Raw genomic sequence first — 19,835 nt, forward strand, 5'->3', positions numbered from 1 at the left:
ACAAGAGACATCTGGCTTGTCTTTTACACAATTTAAGTGTTTTTTTATTTCTAATTTTCCTTATTCATATTTTGGAGAAAAATGGGGTAAAATATTTTCTTCTAAGCTTTGAGCTACATTTGTTCTTTCATGTTGAGGAATCCTGAGGAGTGTTTTTTTTTTCCAGAAATAGATTTTTTTAAAATTTGAACTTCATGGCAATCAGTCACTTGGTTTATGACAAGGAATGTAATAAAATTTAAAATTTTTGGTAGTCATTATTAAGGTAATATTTCATATAATTTTTGTCATCAAAGGCAAAGAACATCAGATGTGAAATGACAGCTGTCTAAAGGGATTTTCTCATAGCATCATTGTGAATTCAATGGTCTTTCTCAACTTGATTTCAAAGCCATGGAATGCTTCTCATCAAATACTAAATGTGCACTATTCATGCTTTGATCTCTGAAAAGAGAATTGGGAGAGCACAGACCTTGAGACCTTTCTAAGAACTTTTCAGAAAGACTAGGAAATTCACAGTTTTATGAAGAAAAAGGAATTTTCAGAAGTATAATCCCAAAGTGAAAATAGTACAAATTATTATTCAAATCCTTTGCTAAATTTATTCCAAAGAGTTTTTTATGCTTTTTACTTTGAGGTTTCAAACCTCAATGATTTAACAATAATATAATAATTTTAATAATAGCTAGAATTTGTATAGCACTTTAATGGTTCCAATGAAGTTTACAAATGAGGTGTTTGATCCTCACTACAACTCTGGTAGGTAGATGCCATTACTATCTTCATTTTACAATTGAGGAAAGTGAGGCAGAGAGAGGTTGTGTCTTGGCCAGGATGAAATAGCTAATAAGTGTCTAAGGTTGAACTTGAACGTAGGTCTCTTTTGACTCCAGATCCATCTGCACCACTTATTTACTTTATTTATTATGCTTTATGCATACCCTTTGGTGAATTTATGTGTGCACATGGACTAGGCTTAATAGATTGGCCATGCACGCATGAACTATAATTTGCAATTTTAGAGAGAATGACTAAATTCTTTTTTTTTTTTCCAGTTCTGCTATTTATTAACCGGGCGACCTTGGGTAAGTCCCACCACTTCCTGGACTTCAGTTCCTCAGTAAAATTTCTAAATGATCCCTCCAAGCTCAGAAATTGATCCGACATAGGTATGGCAGTGGGTCCACACCGCCCCCTGGTGTCTGACTTGGTGCAAACGCCCCTCTTATTCCCCTCTTCCCGACTTCCATCAGTGAGAGGAGAATGTTATTTTCCAAGTGAACAAGTAGGAAAACTGAGGCCCAGACTAGGGACGACCGCAGAAGGAAAACTGGGTGGAAAACCCCAGAGTCTTAGCTTCTCCTTCTATAACTATGGCAGATGGTAAAAAGGGGAAACAGTCAAATCCATGTAAACGTCTGTGTTGCAAACACCAGTGTATCCTTAAAGCCTCTCCCACCCTACACCACACCCAAGCTCTTCAGTCTCAGGCCTCTTCACCTTTCTGGCCGCTGGGCTGGCTCCGGGGCCGTTTCTGAGGTAGGTTGGTGACAAGTATGGTTCTGTCCCTCAGACCCAGGACCAAGAGGCTGTGACCGGCCCGGGATCACACAAGCAGAAGGGTGGGCGAGGCGGGAGTGGCAGGAACCCGAATGTTCTAAGCCTGCTCCTCTCCTCCTCCCCTCCTTCCCGTCCCCAGGCAGTTAGTTAAGGCATCTTCAGGCCAAGGCGTGGGTCTGTAAGGTGATCTCAGGAAAAGAAACTGAGGCACGAAGGGAGGTGTGAATTACCCGTACTCCACGGTCCCCCACACCTGGGGAAGGCAGAGTCTTCTGCCCTTGCCTTCAGGACAGCAGCTCCTGGGAGGACTTGGTCTGGTCATTTCTTAAAAGTTAGGGGGCCTCTCCCGGGACTAGGCCGAGGGGACCTAGCAGGACTGGGCGGCACCATGACCAGGAGGCTGGGACCTCGGGGCGGCTGTTTGACCAGGACGGGGTCCCCAGGCAGGGGCCGGCGAGGGGGATCCTTCTTCAGCTGGGTCTTAGGGCCCCGGGCCGGGCTGACAGGAAGGGGTCTCTTGGGGGGCAACAGGCGGCGGGTTCCATCTTCTCCATCCCCTCGATCCCCTGGGTCCCTTCGGAGGAAGCCAGGCCGCGGGGGAGTGACTCAGGGGAGGTGGTGGGCGTGCAGGTCGTGAGTCTCGGGGTTTGGAAGGGGTGGGGCGCAGGGGCTGAACCACGTTGACTGGTTGGGAGGGTCCGGGTTTCCGGGAGAGAGACCCCCTCACTCCCTTCGGAGACACCCCTGGGGCAGGGCGATTAGGCAGACGTTGGGGCAGGTTCTGCAAACTTAAGCCCGATTGGGCCCCACTCCTGGAACTTCCGGTGACCCTTGTGCGGTACCGGCAGCTTTCTTGTCCTTTCCTCAGCCCTTGAAGGCCCTGGTGCAACAGGGAGTTTGGGAAACGGTAGTAGTAGAGAACCAGCCTAGCACTGGGAAGCAGTAACAGCATGAATACAAGAAGCAGGGCCAAAAGAGTGGCATCATGGTTGTCATACTGCACGGGACTACTATCCACACTGACGCCCAACCCTGGCTTCTCACAGGTTGGGGGGGCCCAGCCTGGGTCACAGTGGCAGTTCCTATTGCTGTTACAGACCCCATGGCCATGACATGTGTCCAGGCACCTCTGAAGGTCAGGGAAGGAGGCATTCTGGCATCTTCGATCATGACACACCATGCCATCTCCACACTTAGTACCAGGAAGCACAAGACCAGGGTCTGGCAAGTCGGCAGAGGAGTCAGTTCTGGGCACACGGTACATGAAGGCTCCTCGGCAGGTCACCTCTCTGCCACCCAGACGGATGGTGGTCTCCATGGAAACTGTGTGTGGCCCCCGGGGCTTATCTGCCCCACTCTGACACTGAAGCTTCCCACACTTGGCATCCCTCCGATTACACGGGACATAGTGACCTTCACTGTCCTGACCACAGTTTCCATAGGGATCCCCAGCCGAGTTCACATCCTGGAAACAGGCATCAGGGGCTGGGTGGGCACCAGGCCCCCAGAGTTGTTGGTACTGCCCCTCATGGGTGGGACACATGCCATCTCGGCAGTAGGCAGTGCCCCCAGCACACGGGGAGCCATCAAGGAGGTAGACATTGGCTGGACAGTGGGGAGAGGCTCCAGTGCAGAACTCAGGAATGTCACAGTCCCCAGCTCCTTCTCAGCACAATGTCCCAGCTGGCTTCAGCGAACAATGGGCACAGCAGTCCCCTTGGGCACACTGGGCTCCCCCCCGAAGTGTGCAGTTGTGGGCATGACAGCAGGGGTCAGTGCACTCCTCAATGTCCCCACAATCGCATTCCTCCCCATCTTCCAAGAAGCCGTTCCCACAGCGACCTCCCAATACCAGTAACCGAGGGTCAGGAGGGTTGAAGAGGCACATTCCCCCTCCTTTTTGGAAAAAGTGGAGCAGCTGCTGGCGGCTACAAGCACTGAACACTCGTGGAAACGGATGTCCAGTGGCTGCTGCCATCACACAACCCCCCTCCTCAGGCAAGGCTTCTTCACAGCAGCCATCTGCATCATGGCTCATCCCAAAGCTGTGGCCAATCTCATGGGCCATGGTAGCTGCTGCACCAATGGGCAACTCTGAGTGGTCCGTACTCACTCCCCCAGAGTTCTCCGCACTGCACATGCCCTCCAAGGGTGCCATGCCAATGGTGGTGCCCTGAAAAGTTTTGCCCGTGAGGAGCTGGGCTGTGTTGTGGGGCCTGCGGGCCCGTAACCCCCGGCGCCACTGCAGGAAGGCCCAGAGCGTGGTATTGGCATCTCCTGTGACTCGACTCTGGTCTCGCTCTGTCCACACTTCCAAGCCGGTCAGCGCCACCTTGATGTTGAGGGATCTGTAAAACTTGTCTACGTAGTTGGCTATCTCGAGAAGTCGCTGCTTGGTACGACCCAGATCTCTCTGCTGCCTCAGATACTAGAGGACATGGATGGGGACCTTCAGAGGCGGGAAGGGGGAGGCCAGATGCCCCAGAACACCACCCCGCTCCAGGACCGCCCCCAGACTCGCCCTCGAGAATGACTAAATTCATGTTCAATATTGTGCCATCACAATATTTGGAACTTACCCATGAATATTCAATTTACGCCCATAATTCAACTCACCAAACATATTAGGCATTTTTTATTGCAAAGCTGTGGGCTAGGTGTTAAAAATATGAAGACAAAAAAATAAAATGTAGCTGCTAACATCTTACTGGGAAGAGATATAAGTACAACAGAGGCAATATGACTTAATTTGAGGTTGGAGAAAGAATTAACCACTAAGCTGAACTGAGAAAGCTACAGAGAAAGCTCTTGAGCTGGGTCTCAAAAAAGGGGCTATGGATTATAAAAGAGAGAGTTGAAATAAATGTGAATTCCAAGAATGGAATGTGGTATATGTGAAATTAGAGACAAGATGCCAAATCCAGTGAGTAGGCAAATTTGTAGATATTATAGAATGAATGAGGTTGAAAAATATAAAGCAATGCTGGTGAGGTATGCTGCAGGTACATTGTGAGGGAATTTAAATGTTTGGCTAAGATTTTAGATTTAATTTTGGAAATTTGAAAATAGGAATCCACTTATTATTAGTGGGCAAGGTCAAACCTGTACTTGAGGAAATCATTTTGGGAGATATGTGAAGGTTGGATTGGACATGAGAGGGATTGTAAAGGGGGAATAAGTTGTTACAATAATAATTTAATGAGAAATGTTATATATGGCTGACTTATAATAGTGGTCAACTTAGTAAAGGAAAGAGAAGATAATAAGAAATATTGAAAAGGTAGAATCTATAAGATTTATTTCTTAATTGGATATAGAAGGTAGTGAGGAAGAGGAAAGCGTCAAAGATAACTCTGAGTGATTATATTTTTTGAGTTTGAAAGAGAGGTCAGTTAAGAGAGTAAAAATAATAAGTTCCATATGATTGCTATGGGACAACCAAATACAGCAGTCTACTTGATAATATATGGGATTGAAATTCATTAAAGAAATAAAAATCAGTGAATAAGCATTAATTAAGCGTTAGGATTCATGGGATCTCCAAAAGAGATGATATAGAGAGAAATAAAAGAAAATGGTTTAGGACAGAAGTCTGGGGGACATTCATGCAAAGAAGGCAGCTTACAGATGCTGAAGACAATAGAATGAAAAAGAATAGTTGATAGGTAAGAGAAGAACAAAATGAAATCAGTGTTATGGAATACAAGGGAGGTAAAATTATACAGGAGAAGATGGCCGATAAATTGTGAGCTCCTGGAAGGCAGGGACTATCTTTTGCTTATTTTGTATCCCCAACATTTAGCATAGTGTCTGGCACCTAGTAGGCACTCAATAAGTATTTATTGACTGACTAGCTAGTTAACTGTGAAAAGCTTTTGAAATATGAAGAAAATCAAATAATGGAAAAAGCATTTTTATTACAAAATCACTGCTAAAGTGAGAAATGTGAGAAACCAAAAAGCAAAGGGAACTTCTTTTTTTTTTTTTTTTGCTTTTTGGAGAGCAGTTGGGGTTAAGTAACTTGCCCAAGGTCACACAGCTAGGTGTGTGTGTGTGTGTGTGTGTGTGTGTGTGTGTGTGTGTGTGTGTGCGTGCGCGCGCACTAAGTGTCTGATGCCAGATCCAAACTCAGGTCCTCCTGACTCCAGGGCCGGCATTCTATTCATTGCATCACTTAGCGGCCCCAATGTATTTAAGCTTTCTCATCCTTTTGTTCAGGCAGTCAGAACTCAGAGATCTTGATAAGAAAGTTTGGATATGAAAGAAGAGGAAGATTTTGGATTAAGAGAAGCTCTAGAAGAGACAAATTTGGACAAGGTGTCCATACATGATACAGACTAATTGTTAAATATCTGCCTTCTAAGTCTTCTTACATTTGATAACATTGAAAAAATTTCATGGGTCAAATTGGTCGAGGGACCCCCATGGATGCTCACAAAGCACACACAGATGAGGATGTTGTTGATTTTCATTGCTATTCTACCATGAAATATGACATTTGACAAACTGAATGACAGAAATAAGTGGCAGAAATACCAGATTTATTGGAAGGGGGACAAATGTAAAATTTAGGGATTATATTCTGGAAGCAGATCAAGACAATATTTAAAGGTCAAATAGTAGGAATTATAGTTACCCTGAAGGTTGATTCCATAACATTTTAAAAATTTACCTGTGATCCAAATTTAGGTCTAGAAGTAAGACAGGCTTATTTACAAGCCCAAGTAAAAGCAGGTAGTCTAGTTGAGGAAGCAAATCTATGACTAAATCTGATTGGAGAGTCAATAAGAATGTAAATCAATGAGTATTTATTATTAATCAACTATGTTCCAAATACTACGTTAGGTTCAAGGGATGCAAAACCAAAGATAAAAGACTCTACCCTCAAAGAGCTTAGTACTATTGGGAGATATGGCATTTATTTACATAAGAAACTATATAATATTCACAAAAACTAAGAAATAGAGAAAAGAGCATCAATATTCTAGGGGACCAGAAAAGACCAAAAGAACTCTAATAGATGGCACCCTAGCTGAGTTATGAAAAGAGCTGAGAACTCCAAGGAGACAAGGTAATGTAGAAGTTCATTCTGAAAGTCAGAAAGATCCCAGAAAGACAGAGATCTGTGTCACTATATCCCAAAGCAAAAGGGAAAGGAAGAAAAAAACAATTGATATCAAGGAGTCACTTCCAATTCATGACAAGTTCCACTGCCATCACTCAAAAGGGCTACATTAGGGTTTCATTACTGTTTTCAACTTCAGTCACAATCAATATCTGTTCTAAGATGTTAACACTCTGATACTCCCTTATTTGCATATTTTTGTGGAACACTTTTCCAACTTGTTAGGCAAAATTCTTTTTTAAATTAGTACTTCAGATGTTGAAATTTTCTTAGGCACCTAGGTAGTAAAGTAAATGAACAGGTAGATATGGAGTCAGAAAGACTTGAGTTCCAATCCAATAGGCACGTCACTTAACTTGTCTGTCTCAGTTTCCTCAACTATAAAATAGAAAATTATGTATGACACAGGACTGTCATGAAGATAAATGAGATAATATTTGTAAAGCACTTTGCCAACTTGAAAGCATTTTGTAAATGCTATGAAGATTGGGGTGGGGCAGGCATAATTAACTTGTTTGATACTATCAAATTTTATTTCTAATTAAATTTGATGGAAAAGCTGAAGCTCTAAAAATAGTGCCTTGGAGCAGGTACAGAGGCCCCTTTCTCTCTTTTTGTAGAATTTAAATTCACTTATATTTGATGATGCTTTCATCTGACATTTACATAGTGCTTTAACATCCATAAAGCTCTATACACACATACCTTATTTCACTTAAGCCACCTAAGAAACCTTTCCAAAGTGTATTAAAACTATTATTACCCTCATTTTACAAATGAAGAAATCAATTGAGAGAGGTTATATACCTTGCCCATGGTTAAGGAGTTCAGCTGAAATAACTTTGGTAGCAACTGGGCTTGTTTTTCATTTTTAGCATTTTAGTTGGATCTATCATTGGGTAAAGTTTTGGTTGTGGTGGTTGTTATCACTGGTGGTGTGCATGTGTATGTGTGGGTACATGTGCATGCATATGTGTGTTTAGCATTAAACTATAATATAATGAATTTAAGACTTTGAAGACCGACTTTTATTTTTCAATTATGTTTGTTACAAATGTTGTTGAGCTGTATAAAAGATTTACTACCAAGGGAACAAAAGTCTTGTTGAACAGGTCAATATTAAATGGCTCTGAGCCTTAGTGTCTGGTATCTCTTTTGCAGGAAAAATGTGAATCATACTTAAACTTATGGATCAAATTAGGCAAAATTCAAATCAACAATAAGCCTCCAATTTTCTATGCCACTGACTTTTCATGCTTTTAATTAAAATTGCTAAATGAATTTTCACCATGTATGTGTGTGGTGGGGGGTATTAGGCAAACTTACAATGTAGTAAAGAAGCAAAAATATTCTAAATTTTATGATGCTTAGTCCTTAAGTAGATAATATTTGTGGTATTTTGGATCATGTTTTAGAATGTAAACTCCTTGAGGGTAGGAATTATTTTGTTTTTGACTTTATATTCCTAGTGCCAGGAACATGATAGGCACTTAACAAATGCTTATCGAATGAAAATGAATTGTTGTGTATGACAATTTTCTGGAACACACATATGTGATATTTAGTTACAAAGCTAGCTAGGTAACTAGATATATAATCCAGGAATACAATGAATGAAAGAATCCCTTCTCTCAAGGAGTTTACATTCCAATATGGGAGACAAGTACATAAATTCATACAAAGTGATTGATTTTTCACTTGTAAATATTGGTTCTCTCCCACAGTATATTAGCTTCTCAAGAAAAGTGATTATTTTATTCTTTGCATTTTCAGGGATATCACATAGTAATCATTTATTCAATATTTGTTGATTAATAGGTTTCTCGTATTTTTTGACTGCTGATGTTTACCATATATTTCAGACGGGAATAAAATGGAAGAGGGAGAAAAAGGAGGAAGGGAGAAGAGAAGGAAGTGTAGAGTGAAAGGTAATTCATTGGCAGTCTTAGAAAGAGCATTTTATCATTAGAGTGATGGGAGGAGAAAGTCAGATGGTAAGGGACTGAGAAGTGACTGGGAGGTGAGGAAGTGACGGCAAGAAGTCCAGATAATGTTTTTTCCTAAAAGTTTAATTGTGAAGGGAGGAGAGAGATATCAAATGATGGCTTGAGGGTTTGGCAGAACTAAATGAAAGATTTTTAAGGATGGAAAACACCTGGGTAGGAGGAAAGGTGCCAGTAGATAAAGAGAGATTGAAGATTAGGGAGAGGAAATGATCAAAGTGTCAAGTTCCCTGAGAAGATAATAAGGATTAGGACCAAGGGATAATGATCTTCTTGTCTTGGCAAGAAAAAATGGCCCTCTTTGTTAGACATGGTATAAAAAAATAGAAAATGGAGATGGAATCAAAGTGATTTTTAAATATAAAGGACAGAAAAAAGACAGGGTTCACTATAGAGGTCCTTGGTTCTCAGTAATGGAGGAATACTTTTGCTGAGGGAAGAAAGACATGACTTTATGAGAAAAGATCTGACGAAAGCTATCTTGATTTCTTTTGTGTGGATACTGCCTCAACCAAGGATCCACACATCCTCCATGACCTAGTAAATCATATTAATGCATAGCTATGGCCAAAAAGATATATCACCTGGTTAGCAACCTTCTATTGATTTACCCAATAAAGCCAGATTGATCCTCAGACAACAGATTACAGGGCCCTCACAAAAAGTTCCCCACTCCCAAGGCTGAAAGGACTTGACAGAGATTTATCTCTGTTGGAATAATCCATAAGAATCAATGCATTTCCATCTTACAAGTCATGAGAATAGAATGTTAGTGATGATCTTATAACTGCTTTCCTGAGTTTCTTTTACTTTAGCTTGAACCACTGAATTAAAGTTGATTATGCTCAATTACATTCTCCAATTCAGCTTTTGATTGCTGCCTTTAAGCCTCATCCACCTACCAGATGACTATTTCCTGAGTCACATTGGTCACTCAGGCTTCATGCTACATTTTTTCTCTCCTTTCTTCACCCCTTTGAGACTATTTTTATTCAGTTGTCACTGCCATTCCCATCTATCTTTTAATGTGCATCATTTGTCATTTTCCATAGCATCTACCTCTTCATTTCTAGGCACTTCTCTTCCTGATTCTGAATATCACCATGTATCTCCCAGATTTGGGATTTTAGATTTTTATATTAAGTATTATCTCCTCCTCCTTCTTCTCTGTCTCCTCTTCTTCAATATTCTTTGCCTCCTCTCTTCCCCAATGTGTTCCTACAAATTTCTCCTTCCCTGACTTTCTCACACCAAGGTGTGAATAGTTAGGTAATTTTTGTTTCATTCCTAACACCGGATAGACACATAACTAAAATGTTCGTCCATTCATTATTTCACAAATTCATTTATTCTATAACAGCTATTGAGTATGTACTGTGTCCTAAATATTGTTTTAAGTGCTAGAACTACAAAAGTAAATGGCTTTAATCTTAAGTAACTTACAACTAAATTTAGTGTTCAAGATGGATTTAAGATAGCAGAAAATGCTCCCCTAATTTAAGAACAAAGATTGCTGAGAACTTGCCTTGGGTCAAGATGAAGAAAAGACCTCTCTTTGGGTATTAAATATTGTGCTTAAGCTTGTTGTAACTCTGGGGTAGATTCAATTGTGATCCAAGAGTGGGGAACTTTTGACTTTTTTTGTGCTCTGTGTTTTAACAAATGAATGTACTTTACTTATGATTGGAAATTAATCTCCATTTGATAATAGGGGCTTTGTGGTTGACTAAATGAAATGTATAGCCTAGAGGTGGAGTAGTACTTAGAAGAGGGTCTTTGGGGTTTACTAAATGAATTATAATGTCCAGGGGTGGAGTAGTACTTGGAGATTATTTAATTATGCTTGGTGAATGCTGTATTTTGAATTATGCTATATTTTGATTTTCTCTGTTCTTAATTTTTCACTGAATAAAATGGAGAGCACCTATGCTGGTATTTTGAACCTTGGGAAGTTGCCTTTGCTTGGCATTACACCCTCAGAGCTGGGTAAGAGAAAGCACAGGGCCCACACCAGAGGCAGCAGCTTTTCCTGGGGCTATCAGTCCACAGCCTGGAAGTTTAAAAATAACTTACCTGATTTTCCAGAAGCCAAAATGGCCAAGTAAACCCTAAATGCTCCGGTTCCCCATCCCTGACCTACAAAAGCCAGAGATAAATGTCCCACCAACAGCAACATCCTGAAATAGGGGAAATAGGCTCAGGAGTCACAGAGAAAGGGTTCAACTGAGGTAGGAAGGAGTATGAAGTGAAGGGCAGGAGGGGTCCCAATAATCCCCACCTCCCCTGACCTGCAAGAGCCTGCCTGAGCTGTATCCCAGGGGCATAGAGGCAGAAATCTGAAGGGTCCAGAAGGCCCCTCCCCCACACCTTACTCTGTGAGCCTCAGGGTAACTCAGGGAAAACACTGAGAGTCCTGGCCATGGCCTCAGTCTAGACACCCAGAGGCTACAGTACCCAAAGTCAACAACCAGACCCCTAACTCCCAGCCTGAGAAGCTTGGGTCAGAGGCCTCTGTACCCCAGGAGAAGAAATATACATTAAAGGTCAGGAAATAGGCAAATACAATGGCCCAGAAGCAACTTGCAAAGGTAAGATCAAAGATAATAATAGAAGCCTATTATTGTGAATGAGAAAAATCACTTTTAGGAGATACCATGGACCCTGTATCCACACCTGAGATCACAGATGGAAATATGAACTGTTCTCAAGCCCAAAAAGCATTCTTGGAAGAGTTAAAGAAAGATTTAAAAAAATTTTTTTAAATTTGTACATCATTTATTTCCACAAGATTATGAGTTACAAATTTTCTCCCCATTTTTCCCCTATCTACCACCCCAAAAAAATCAATACCACTGAATATCCCCTCCCCCAATCTTCTCTCTCCCATATCTTCCACCATTCCCTTTCCAACTTTCCGGTGGATTTCTATGCCCCAGTGCCTGTATATTTTATTTCCCAATTACATGTAAAATAATAATAATAATTATTATTATTTTAAACATTTGATTTTTAAACTTTAAATTCCAGATTCTTTCCCTTCCTTCTTTTTCATCCACCCTTACTAGGAAGATAAGCAATTCAATATTGTACATGGGTAGCTATGCAAAACATTTCCATAGTATATATATATATAGTGAAAGACTGACTATATTTCCCTCCAGCCTCTCCCACTCCTCACTTGTTCTATTCTCTACATTGATCCTTTCCCTTTTCAAAACTGTGTGCTTCCAACTTTCCTCCCCACCAACCTGCCCTCCCTTCCATCATCGCCCCTCTCATCCCCTTCCACCCTACTCTCCTGTAGGGTGAGATACTCTATTTAGTCTGTGTGTCATTCCCTCCATAAGCCAAATTCAATGAGAATAAAGTTGACCCATTCCCTCTTACCTTTCTGTTCTTCCCCTCCATTGTAACATTTTTCCCTTTCCCCTCTATATGAGATAATTTACCCCATTCTGTCTCTCCCCGTCTCCTCTCATTATATTTCTCTCTCACCTCTTAATTTCACCTTTTAAGTATGATCGTATCCTTTTCAATTGGTCCTGTGCCCTCTGTCTATGTATACCAGTACACACACACACACACACACACACACTCACATATATATATATATATATATATATTCATATGCCCATATACCCTTCTATATAGACATATATATATATGTATGTATACATACATGCTCACATATATATATATATATATATATATATATATATATTTACATTTCTATTTCCTTCAACTATTCTGATACTGAGAAAAGTTTCATAAGTAATAACTATCATTTTTCCATTTGGAATGTAAATAGTTCAATTTTGATAAGTTCCTAATATATATCTTTTCCCAATTTGCCTTCTCATGCTTCTCTTGCTTCCTTTATCTGAATGTCAAGTTTTCTATTCAACACTAGTTTTTTCATCAAGAATGCTTGAAAGTCCTCCATTCCATTGAATTAACATATTTTCCCCTGAAACATGACACTCAATTTTGCTTGGCAGGTGATTCTTGGTTTAAATCCCAGCTCCTTTCACCTCTGGAATATCATATTCCAAGGCCTTCAATCCCTCAGGGGAGAAGCTGTCAGATCCTGTGTTATCCCGATTGTGTTTCCACAATATTCAAATTATTTCTTCCTGGCTGCTTGTAATATTTTCTCCTTGATCTGGGAACTCTGGAATTATAGCTATAATATTCCTGTGAGCTTACTTTTTGGATCTTTTTCAGGAGGTGATCAGTAGATTCCTTCAACATCTATTTGCCCTCTGGTTCTAAAATATTAGGGCAGTTTTCCTTGAGAATTTCTTGAAGGATGATTCCTAGGTTCTTATTTTGATCAAGGCTTTCAGGTAGTCCAATAATTTTTAAATTATCTCTCCTGCATCCATTTTCTAGGTCAGTGGTTTTCCCAATGAGATATTTCAAATTTCCTTCTATTTTTTTCATTTTTTGGGATCTGTTAAATAGTATCTTTGTTTCTCATACTAGCTTCCATTTGCTCCAATCTAATTCTGAAGGAATGATTCTCTTCAGTGAACTTTTGAGATCTTTTTCCATCTGGCAAATTCGGCTTTTTAAGGCATTCTCCTCCTCATTTCCTTTTTGTTTCTCTTTTGCCATTTGAGTTAGTCTATTTATTAATGTGTAATTTTCTTCACTCAGTTTATTGACACTCATTTTTTGCCTCAATTTTCTTGCATCATTCTCATTTCACTTCCCAATTTTTCCTCCACTTCTCTTATGTGGTTTTCAAAATCCTTTTTAAGCTCCTCTACAGTCTGTAATCAGCTCATATTTTTCTTGGAAGCTTTTGGTGAAGAAGTTCTGACATCATTATCTTCCTCCTGTCCCATGCTTTGATCCTTTTTCTCCCCAAAATAGAAATCCAAAGTCTGATTGCTCTGCTTGCTTTGCTTGTCATGTTGCCACTCAATTACTTGGCTTTTGAGCTTTTTGCCAGAGTAGAACGCTGGTACCAGAGAGAGGAGCTTTGTCCCAATCACTGGGGTATTCTCAAGTGCTGGAGCTATTAGTTGGGTGCCCTCTCTGAGGCCTCCACATGCTCTGGCACACTGGTCACACACCCCAGGGCCTCAATCCAAGACAGCGATACAAATCCAAGTAGGTTAAAGCAAGAGCGATTACCCCTCAGACTGGCTGCTTGGTCCCCCTACAATCTGCAGGCCAGGAGCTCCAAAGCAGCCACATGGCAGAAGCTGCATATCCACTACACCTCAGCCACTTATCGCCCCCAGGGGCAAAGGCCAGAATGCAACCCCGAACTTCACATTCCCAAAGTCCAAACTGCACTGACCTCTCACATTTTCCTTAGTATCTATGGATTGGTAATTTTGGGAACTGCCACAGCTGCTGGTGATCTGAAGGTCCTCCAGCTGAAGGCTGGTCAGTCCACCCTTAGGCTAAAACCTTGTGCTTGTGCATGCCTGGCCTCAGCTCCTTCAGCACTGTGCTGGCCCCTTCCTGTCAGCCTGCCAGACTGTCTTCAGCTGGGGGCTAGCTTCTCTCTGTCATTTTGTGGGTCCTGTAGCTCCAACGTTTGTTTAGAGTTATTTTTTACATGAATTGGAGGAGGTGGGAGTGGGAGCTGCAAGGTGGTCCTGTTTCTACTCTGCCATTTGACTCCATCCCCAAAAAAGGTTTTAAAAGCCAAATTAAAGAGGTAGAAGATAAATTTAAATCTACAGTGGTCAAATTGGAAAAAAGTCTCACTGAAGAAAAAAATTCTTTAAAATTAAAATTTGTGAACTAATTAGAGAAAATACCTCCCTAAAAAAGGACCTTCAAAAACTAACCAAAGAAAATAATTCACTAAAAATTATAATCAGTCAAATCAAACCTCAGGAGTTTATGATGCACCAAGAGTCAATAAAACAAAACATGAAGATTGAAAAATTGGAAGAAAGTGTAAAATATCTCACTGGAAAAACAACTGACCTGGAGAACAGATCCAGGAGAGATTACCTAAGAATTATTGTTCTACTGGAAAGCCACAATGAAAAAAGAAGTCTGGACAACACTCTCCAAGAGATTTTCAAAGAAAACTGCCCTGAAGTCCTAGAATCAGAAGATAAAATAGTTATCAAAAGAATTCACCAGACTCCTCCTGAAAGAGATCCCAAATTGAACAATCCAAGAAATGTAGTAGCCAAATTACAGAATTACATAGTTAAGGAAAAAATAGTCTTTTCACTTACCTTGTTCTTTTTGTATGTGTTTTCCTTTTTGATATATTTCTTCTTTCAGAACTGTGACTAATGTGCAAATATATTTTCACATGATAGCACATGTATAACCTATATCAAATTGACTACCATTTCAGGAAGATGGAATGGCAGGGAGAGAGGGAGAAAAAAATTGGAACTCAAAATCTTGTAAAAATTAATCCTAAAAATTGTTTGACATTTAATTGAAAAAAATACCATTAAAAAGAAAAAAAAAGAAATTTTACTACAATGTTATAAGAAATTATTCAGGAAAATTGCCCTGAAGTTCTAAAACAAGAAGATAAAGTAAAAACTAAAAAAAAAAATTCTTTTTACCACATCAAAGGGATCCCAGGAGGAAAGTTTATAGGAATGTAATAGCCATGTTTTAAAACTCACTAGTTAAGTAGAAAACATTGCAAGCAACAAGAAAAAAATACTGCAGAGATATAATCAGGAATTCACAAGACCTAGCAACATCTACACAAAAAGATCACAGGTATTGAAATGTTATATTTAGAAGAGTGAGAGAGCTGGGCTTATGACTAAATAACTTAGCCATCCAAGTTGCATATAATCCTGAGTGGGAAATAAATGAACATTTAACAAACAGAAAGAATTATAAGTTTTTGTGACAAAAAGACCAGAACTCAATGAAAAATCCAATATATAAGATCCAAAAGAAATACAAGAAAACATTGAATTCTAATTATAAGGAACTCATTAAGATCAAGCTGTTTTCTTCTTATATATGAAAATGTTATCATTATTTCTAAGACTGTCATCATTACTTGTGTAGTTGGAAAGAAAGATCAGGGCTGAGTTGAATTTGATGGGTTGATTCTAAAAAAATGGGTAAGGAAAAGAAGAAGCCATTATCTCATAAAAATGGGGCATGAAAGGAAGATCTGATAAAGAGGAAGCAGGTGGAGTGAAGGACTGGTATTGCTAAAATTTTGCTCTCTGGATTAAAGAGGGGAGGCCATATACATCAAAATGACATAAAAGTCTTCAAACTTATAAAGAGATGAGAGGACAAGGGGATATGACAAGAGAGAAACTTTTAGAAGGATGTGTAGATTAAACTTTAGAAGGGTAGTGGGAGATGATAAGAGAGGTACTTTAGGTGTATAGATTAAGATTTAGGAGGATGGGGGGAGAGATTGAGAGAGAGACTTGAAAAGGTGGGTAGAATAAGCAACTGGAGAGTAAGGGGAGATGATAAGGTAATAAAGATAGGGCAAAAAGAGGTGCTTAGAAAGAAATAGCAAGTAAAAAAAGGGATGGAGGGAAATTCACAAACAGTAATTACAACTTTGAATGTAAATGGGATGGACTCACAAAAAGGAAATGATATAACAGATTAAAAATCAGAATCCAACAAAATATTGTCTACAAGAAACACATTTAATAATAAGAGATACATACAGAGTTAAAATGGTGGGTTGGAGTAGAATTTACTATGCTTCAACTGATGCAAAAAATGGAGTGGTAGTGATCCTGATCTCAGACAAAGTTAAGGCTAATATAGAATTAACTAAATAAAGATAAATAGAGTAAATACATTTCAATAAATGGTACCATAAAATGAGGCAGTATCAATACTGAACCTCTTGTTGTGTTTGACCTTCATTTTCAAAAGAGGAAAACACTTGCAGTTGACATTGATTTGAGTGAGGGAAGGCTATGCAAGATCACAAGCCTCACTTTCTCCTCCAGAGTCATCTGGATCCAGTGACTTGATATTCATTAAGATGACTGACAATGATCCAGGATGCAATGGGGGACCCTGGCCCTTTTAGGCTAAGGCCTTTTCAGGTAATCACTTACAGTGAGATAAAACCCATTCACTAAATAGGCTTCTTTAAGAAGTGTCAATGGAAGGTCTCTTTAATTAGAAAAAAGGTGGAAAAGTCAAGCTGGGAGGGAAAGACCCTCAGGCTTTCTCTTCCAAAGTGAACAGTTACCACTGACATTAATTCTAAGACAGGAGGGCCCAAAATACTGAACCTATATGCACCAAATAGTAAAACTTCTAATTTTTTTAAAGTTAAATGAATGATAGGTGGAGACAAAAAGTAGTACTGTAAAGATCTTTAATCTTTCCCTACCAGAACTAGATTAATCTAGCAGAAGTAAATAAATAAGAAAAAAGTTAAGGAAGTAAATAGAATTTTAGATAAGCTAGATATGATAGCTATGTGGAAGGAACTGAAGGGAAATAGAAAGGAATATACCTGTTCCTCAGTGGTTTATGTTATCTTTACAAAAATTGACCATATAATAGGACATAAAAATTTTATTTTTATTCAGAAAGATAAGTAGAAATAATAAATGTATCCTTCTCAGATCGCAATGCAATAAGAATTATATTTAATAAGGGACCATAGATACACAAATCAAATCTAAATGAAAAAAATAGATTACACAAAATAATCATAAAGAACAAATCACAGAAAAATGAAAAACTCCAGTAAAGAGAATGACAATAATGAGACAACATATCAAAACCTGTGTGATACAGAAAAGTAATAATCTGAGGAAAACATATATCTCTAAATGCTTATATCAATCAAATAGAGTAAGCTCAGTGAATTAGATATGTAATTAAAAAGCTAGGGAAAAAAACTAAAAATCCTCAATTAAACATTAAATTGGAAATACTAAAAATTAAAGATAAGATTAATAAAATTAAATGTAAGTAGCCCTTTGAATTAATAAATAAAATAGGAGGTGGATTTATGGGGGAAAATAATAAAGTAGATAAACAAATGTTTAATTTGTAAAAAAAAAGAGAAACCAAATCACTAGTACTAACAATGAAAAGAATGAAAATGCCATTAACAAACATGAAATTTTAAGAAATTATAAGAAGTTATTTCAAACAATTATATGTCAATAAATTTAGTGGCTTAAGTAAAATAAATGAATATCTGTAAATTTTTAAATTGCCTGGATTAGGAGAAGGGGAAAAAGAATAAGTAAACCTATTCTAGAAAAAGAAAGTGAACAGGTCATAAATGAACTTCCTAAATAGAGCAGGACTAGATGGATTTACAAGTGAATTCTATCAAGCATTTAAAGATCAACTAATTCCAATATTAAATAAATTATTTGGAATAATTTACAAAGAAGGAGTACTACAAACTCCTTTTATGAAACAAATATCACACTGATACCTAAATCAGGTAGAGCAGAGAGAGAGAGAGAGAGAGAGAGAGAGAGAGAGAGAGAGAGAGAGAGAGAGAGAGAGAATTATAGCCCAATGAATATGGGTGCAAAAATACTAACTAAAATATTAGAAAATATATTGCAAATATTACACATTATAACCAAGTGAGTTTCATACCAGGAATTCAGGGATGACTTAAAATATGAACAGCTACTAATACAATTTATGACATCAATAGTAAAACTTTTTAAAATGATATGATATTATCAGTACACACAGAAAGAGCTTTTGATAAAGTACAATACTCTATTTAAAAAAAAACACTAAAAAGGTAAAGGTGCAAATGAATTTTTCCTTAAATTGATTTTTAAAAAGCATTTAACTAAAACGATCAGTAAACATTATTTGTAATGGAGATAAGCTAGCAAGCTCAGGTGTGAAACAAGGATGCCCACTGTCACCAATATTATTTAATATTGTATTAAAAATTATTGCAATAACAATAAGAAGAAAAATAATTAGATATTATCAGAATAAGTAATGACGTAATAAAGCTATCTCTTGCTATCTCTTTTTGCAGATGACATGATGATATACTTGGAAAATTCCAAAGATTCAACTAAAGTTAAGTAAGAAAAATTTTTTTTTTCCTTTTTAAAATTTTTTTCCACTTAATGGTATTTTTTTCCAATTACAGGTAAAGATAGCTTAACATTCACTTTTATAAGATTATGGTTCCATTTTTTTCTACCTCCCTCCTTTCCCCTACCCAAGATGAAAAGCTATCTGATTATAGGTTATGTACGTACAATCATATTAAACATGTTTCCATATTAGTCATGTTGTGAAAGAAGAATCAGAACAAAAGGGAATAAAAAACATGAGAAAGAAAAAACACATAAAAAAGAGAAAATAGTATGCTTCAATCTGCATTTAGACTTCTTAGTTTGTTTTTCTGGATATAGATAGCAATTTTTTTTTTTACCATGAGTCTTCTGGAACTGTCTTAGATCATTGTATTGCTGAGAAGAGCTAAGTCCAGGTCTATCAAAATCGGTCACTGCACAATGTTTTGTTTTTTTTTTTAAAGCAATCGGGGTTAAGTAACTTGCTCAAGGTTACACAGCCAGTTATTTCTGGGTGTGGTGCTGAGTATCTGAGCCCGGATTTGATCCAGGTCATCCTGACACTGGAGCCAGTACTCTTACTCGCTGAGCCACCTGGCCGCCCCCATTGCACAATGTTGCTATTACTGTGTACAATATTCTGGTTCTGTCCATTTCCCTCAGTATACATTCATGTCAGTCTTTCTACCTGTTCATCATTTCTTGTAGCATAACAGTAATCCTTATATTTATATACCACAACTTGTTCAGCCATTCCCAAATTGGCGGGAATCCCTTCAATTTCCAATTCTTTGTTTCCACATGAAGTGCCACATGTTTGCATATGTGGGTCCTTTCCCCTTTTCTATGATCTCTTTGGGATACACACTAGTATCCCAATAGTGGTATTGCTGGATCAAAGTATATGCACAGTGAAACAATTATTTTAGCAAAGTAGCAGGATATAAAGTAAATCTGCATAAATTATCAGCATTCCTATATATAAACAAAACCCTTCAAAAGAAGAGATAGTAAGAGATATTCCTTTTATTATAACTCTAGACAGAATAAAATACATGGGAGTTTAAAAAAAAGTATAAAACACCTGCTAAAACAAACTCAGGAACAATACAAGCAAAATTATAAAAT

The 19,835-nt window shown here is 38.5% G+C and overlaps 1 protein-coding gene across 1 annotated transcript; it reads right to left on the minus strand.

Moving 5' to 3' along the window:
* Positions 1-1,036: 1,036 nt before the first annotated feature.
* Positions 1,037-19,530, minus strand: LOC138174680 (disintegrin and metalloproteinase domain-containing protein 33-like). The gene is given in 4 exon segments (XM_069105016.1): positions 1,037-2,157; positions 2,159-3,988; positions 10,762-10,824; positions 19,396-19,530. Coding segments are annotated over 4 exon segments (2,307 nt in total). The 3' UTR covers positions 1,037-1,878.
* Between the last annotated feature and the right edge of the window lie 305 nt (positions 19,531-19,835).

The sequence above is a fragment of the Petaurus breviceps genome, unplaced genomic scaffold, assembly GCF_028583685.1.
Source record: "Petaurus breviceps papuanus isolate PSGF00001 unplaced genomic scaffold, PetGlider_PUasm1.0 76, whole genome shotgun sequence".
NCBI classification, from domain to species: domain Eukaryota; kingdom Metazoa; phylum Chordata; class Mammalia; order Diprotodontia; family Petauridae; genus Petaurus; species Petaurus breviceps.